Source organism: Triticum dicoccoides, chromosome 5B, assembly GCF_002162155.2.
Source record: "Triticum dicoccoides isolate Atlit2015 ecotype Zavitan chromosome 5B, WEW_v2.0, whole genome shotgun sequence".
Lineage (NCBI taxonomy): Eukaryota > Viridiplantae > Streptophyta > Magnoliopsida > Poales > Poaceae > Triticum > Triticum dicoccoides.
Window position 1 is genome coordinate 394,505,943 of NC_041389.1, and position 5,119 is coordinate 394,511,061.

At 48.0% G+C, this 5,119-nt stretch overlaps 1 protein-coding gene across 1 annotated transcript in view; it reads left to right on the forward strand.

Moving 5' to 3' along the window:
• Positions 1–1,749: 1,749 nt before the first annotated feature.
• Positions 1,750–5,119, forward strand: part of LOC119305569 — a 6,908-nt gene continuing 3,538 nt past the window's right edge. The window contains exons 1-6 of the mRNA XM_037582056.1: positions 1,750–1,994; positions 2,139–2,371; positions 2,447–2,596; positions 2,678–2,836; positions 2,927–3,090; positions 3,210–3,309. Coding sequence (XP_037437953.1) covers positions 1,877–1,994; positions 2,139–2,371; positions 2,447–2,596; positions 2,678–2,836; positions 2,927–3,090; positions 3,210–3,309 — 924 coding nt within the window. The 5' untranslated portion in view covers positions 1,750–1,876. The remainder of the gene's footprint in view (positions 1,995–2,138; positions 2,372–2,446; positions 2,597–2,677; positions 2,837–2,926; positions 3,091–3,209; positions 3,310–5,119) is intronic.

Consider the following 5,119-nt stretch of genomic DNA (forward strand, 5'->3'; position numbering starts at 1 on the left):
TCCCAGCTCCACAATTTTTGGAAGCTGAAGTTCTGATTATTTACCACCGTATTGCCACCCCGAAGAGAAAACGCTTCGCCGGGTCCTCTCTCGATCCCGCACACCCTGCTCGCTCACATCTTTCCCCTCTCCCTCGTCGTCTCCTGTCAAGCTGTCGCCGCCGCCGTTCCTGCCGCCAGACACAGCTGCCCCCGTCGCCGGCCGGGATCTCTCCGCCGCCAACAGATCCGGCCGTCCCAGGCTGATTCCCGCCGGATCCCGTCCTCGGCGCCGCCAGTCGCATGGGGTGGAAGGAGCTGTGACACCATGGCTTAGAGGAGGTAGGCCCGACGCCATTGACGCCATCCCTAGCCTGGAGAAGCACGACCACTCGTTTCTCTTTCTTTTTTCAGCCTGTGAGCGGTTTAGGCCGAAATGGGCTGCTTCCAGTCGGCCCAAGGTGGCAAGAAGCTGGGCTTTAACGCCCCAGCTGGGCTGCCAGCTCACCCAAGCGCTAGGAGAAGTTGCCTCAACTCCAAAACGGTTTGTGTAGCGCCACCTGAAGCGAGAAGTCGGGGTAGAAGCTAGATACGAGAAGTTTTGCAGAAGTTGGCGTGTTTCAGAACAGGCCCTTAACACTGAAATTCTAGCAGATAACACTGGAAATGTGTAGAACCAACATAGTTTTTTTGTACCAATAAGTGGTACAACTGAACAATAAATTGAAGTACTGAATATACCAAGCTAGTCTAATTGTACACTTTACAAGTTTGTAGCAGCACCAGATATGAATAGGCTACAATTTCTTGTAAGAAATGAACAAAAAAGTTGCAAAGAAGCAACAACAGTGTTGGTATCTCTTGACAATACATTTCCCTTCAGATTTTCTTAAGAGACAACCAGGCAACACAACTGAACTAAATGGACAAGGGACAACTGAACTTAACGGGCAAGGGGGAATCAGAGGAAGACACCGTTGGCTGGGGACTTGGTGCGGGGGAGGAATACGGGAGGAAGACTTATGCGTGTGATGCCGATCGAAGGGACACCGAGTGGTGTGGCAGTTTTGCAGAAACGATTACGGTTGCCATATACATATTTTGTTTTTCAAATACATGATTAATTGTTTTTCAAACATATATTTTTGATCAAATTTTCTCATACTCATTTTACATTTTTTGTATGCATTGGGAACATTTTATATAAACTTGTGAACATTTTTTAATACATCAATAAATTTTTTTAAACATATACTTTTTGATTTATACTTTTCTTATATACTTTGTACATTTTTTTAATACATTGGGAACATTTTTGTAATACACATATCACATTTTCTAAATGCATGATTAGTATTTTATCATACATAAGTTTTGATGTCTACTTTTTTTACATACATTATATATTTTTTGTATACATCCGAAATATTTTCTATAAATTTATTATTTTTTAAATACATGATTAATATTTTTTTCATATATAGGTTTTGATGTCTATTTTTTCATAAACAGTGTATGCTTTTTTTATACATCAGAGATATACATGTTTAACATTTTTCAAATGCGTGATTTACATTTTTCAATTCTGTATGTAAAGTGATTTTTTAATAGATATATTTACAACATTTGAAAATATAGGAAAAGTTAAACAAATAAAGCAACAAACAAAGCAAAAATGTAAAAAAAGGCTAGAAATAAGAACGCTCAAGGCCTTTGGTCCCGCTGGGCCGGCCATTCTGGCGGCTGCTTTTGACGCGCCCGTATCTCCCGCCCCCCATCAATCAAGAATCCGAAATAGCCCTCCATATCGCTCCACTCTCCATTCTCCTTCCGTCCACGCAGTAAACCCTAGATCCATCAGATCGTGGGCGACTACCGACTAGGGATTAACGGTCTCAATGAGGTCCGTCACCAGAGAAGAAGCCGAGGGAATATACATGACCGCTTGGATCGATATTCGTGGAAATTCGGATGAAATTCGCAGGATACCGCCGAGACAGATCGTCCTGTACCCAGGTATTGGTCAGATCATCGTTGCCATCTCTCTCCATGTTTTTTCTTTTCATTCAAGGATACTTCTCCCTCCATGTTTTTGCGTTCAGTTTTTTCCATCTAAAATCAGCCGCCGTCGTCTTCTTCCTGGCTTTGATCTTTGGCCAGATATCTTCGAGAAAGTGTGGGGCTGGGATCGGCTACTGCCACAAGACATCGAGTGCTCGGGCTTTTATTTTGATTACCTCAAGGAGTATCTGAGGCGCAATCGCATGGACTACGTCGCCGCTGCCGACGGCAAGCCTGAGGAGTGGCCGCCGCTCAAAGCCCCACCACCGGTGGAGGATGTTCCCAAATGCTTCCCGACTGGGAAGAATGCCCTCACTGTTGCTGCCAGATTCGTAAGCTCTTGCATATAGACTGACGAAAAGGTGTGGTTGATCCTGACTAACTCGTTTCTGCTCGCCAATTTGAAGTGTCTGAAGATGGAGCGGCAGTTCATGTCGGTGTGGAAGAATCGACCCATACACAATGTGGAACTCCTGAGCGAAAAGATCCAGGAACGCGCCAGTCACCTCATCCTCGTGGGGCGAGAATTCTCTGAACCTGCTGCCGCCAGCTTGGTGGTACGTACTAGATGTGCGAAACTGTTATACCATCTCATCTGTATTTCTTGTCTAAACTCTGTGCATGTTCGTGTTTTTCAGTGTATCGCCAACGAGGCCGCTTTGGCTTGTGAGCTGCTAAAACACGGGGCTAAAGCCAATGACAAGGAGATCAACTTATGCAACTGCATCCGCCATTGCGCTCTGAGTCTTATGTACATTACAGGGCCGCATTCAGATGCCGCCGCCGCTGCAATGGTGGTACGTGTCTTGGCGCCCTTCCAAAATAAAAATAAAAACTTGAACTTCTAGCATTCGATCTTTTGTGCTGACCATCATGTTGGTTTCAAGGGCGTTGCCAAGGAGGCCAGGAAGATTCGTGAGTGGCTGAGGAATAATGTGAACGAACGTTATCTCTTCAACTCCTACTCTCGAAGATACGAGATTTGTCTTTGCGATGACATCCGGGTTGCCACCTTTGATCTTCTGAAGTATATACTGTTGAATCCTACAGGGTATATGTGATATACAGCCTTTTTCTTGGATCTCATATTACCTTTTTAGGCATTTCATGTTCTTTGGTCACAAACGTAGTTAATTGGTCAATATGATCACCGTGTTTTAATATCCCCAGGAACAAAGAACCGTTTGTGCTTATGGATTTTGCAATAAAGAGGAACAAGAGTAAGAGACAAACGACCATGGCAGGAACTTCAGATAAATATTTATCACAGGTAAACATTTATATGTCAACTCTTGTTGTTGCTGTTTCTCCCGCAGAACTCTTCAGTCATCACTACACTGCCTATTATTGTTCATTAATTCAACTCAAACATGACATTTGCCAACAAAAAAATGAGCACAGCGAACGGCTTAATTCTTTGGACAGCTCATCCGGTAGCCGTAGATTAGTAGTATTTCCAACTTGAGAAAAAAAACATCTAGCCATTGTTGATGAGATTTTTCAGGAGTTGCATTTTATATGGAGGGAACTTGTTTTGTTGAAGCTTTGCGTGGCTAGCATCCCCATTTGGCTGGTAGCTCACAACAATATTCATACAAGAGATAACATCAAAAGAGGCAGCGTATTCTGATGTGTTGCATGTAGTAGTACTTAAAATTCCCACATGCAAACATCTACAGCCATGAATAGGAAATTCAGACCCTCAAACGCCCACGGACGCTCGTGGGCATGGTCATGCCTAATATATATGTTAGATTTCCACAGTCGCGTCCCTCATATCCAAAACTCTAAACCCATGCAGCCCATACAACACTATGTATAGACACGGTAAAGTTCATTGGGTCACCATTTCATCGCCGGACAAAAAGGACCATAGTTCGTCGGAGGATAGTGCAAATCCATACTACAAACTACTTAAAACATAAATAAAATGGGGAAGGGCGGAGGAAATGACCATTTCCTCGCCGGCTCCTTCCCCTTCCGGTCGTCGGCGCGGATGTGCCCCTCCTCCATGTAGGCCTCGGCGGTGCGTCGTCGTCGGAGCTGGAGATGGACCCGTCCGTCAGGTTGGAGTCCTTGGATCATGTTTGCCTTGAGATCCTCCGAATCAGGCGGTCCTGCCCCTTCGCATGGTGGGCGGCCTTCGCCTTGGCTGCTCCCTCCTTGTTTGCTTCGTGCTTTGACAACTCGATGGCGAGTCGGAGCGCCTTGGCATTCTTGTGACGGAGGCGATGCACATCCGTCTCCGCCGTCGAGAGAGAGCGGAGGACCAACGCGAGGAGCGCGGCCTCGGGATCGACTGGCGCTCGTGGATGACCGGCGCGCGGTCAGCGCCTTCCCCTCCGCCCTCTCCCTCGTCTGTTGCCACTCACGGCGGGTTGCTCTTGCCTCGGACTTGGGCATCCTCATGCGCGCCGGCGCCGGCGCGGGTACGAGGACCCATCGGTACCAGGGTACCGCTTCCAGAGTAGAGGAAACCCGCATTGGTGGTGGTGGGCGGCGTACCTGAAGGACGTTGGGAGCGGAGCGGCCGGAGCTACGCGACGGGCGAGACGGGCCGGCGACATCGCCGACGCTGCGTCGACGGGCGACGGGCATTGAGGAAGATGAGCAGCCTGCCGGTTCTGCCTTGGTCAAGCTACGACCGCCTCAATGCGATGCAGATGGCGACTTCCTCCACATCGTCGGGTTCCACTTCAGGCAAGAGGCTCGCCCAGTCGTCGGAGCCGCCAAATTCTCCACCGGAGCCAGCGCTGCTTCCATCGCCGGCCATCGATTCGGATCGGAGGGGATTGGAAGTCGAGTGGACGGATAGGGGAGTGAAGTGGAGTGCGGATGGACTGCTATCTAGGGTTTTCTAGATGGGGATATTTGTGGGGCATTGGTGAGCCGGGCAGGGCCAAACCGACATGACAGGCGTGCCCGGGCCACCCCATATCCGTTCTAATATTTGGGCTGGATATGAAGGGCGCCGGACAGGCCAGGCGTTCGAGCTTGGTTTAAGGCGTCCGTCTGGGTCAGTTTTTTTCGACCAGACAGTGCCGTGTCCGCCTGGGCTTTTGGGGATGGTTTGGGGTCTC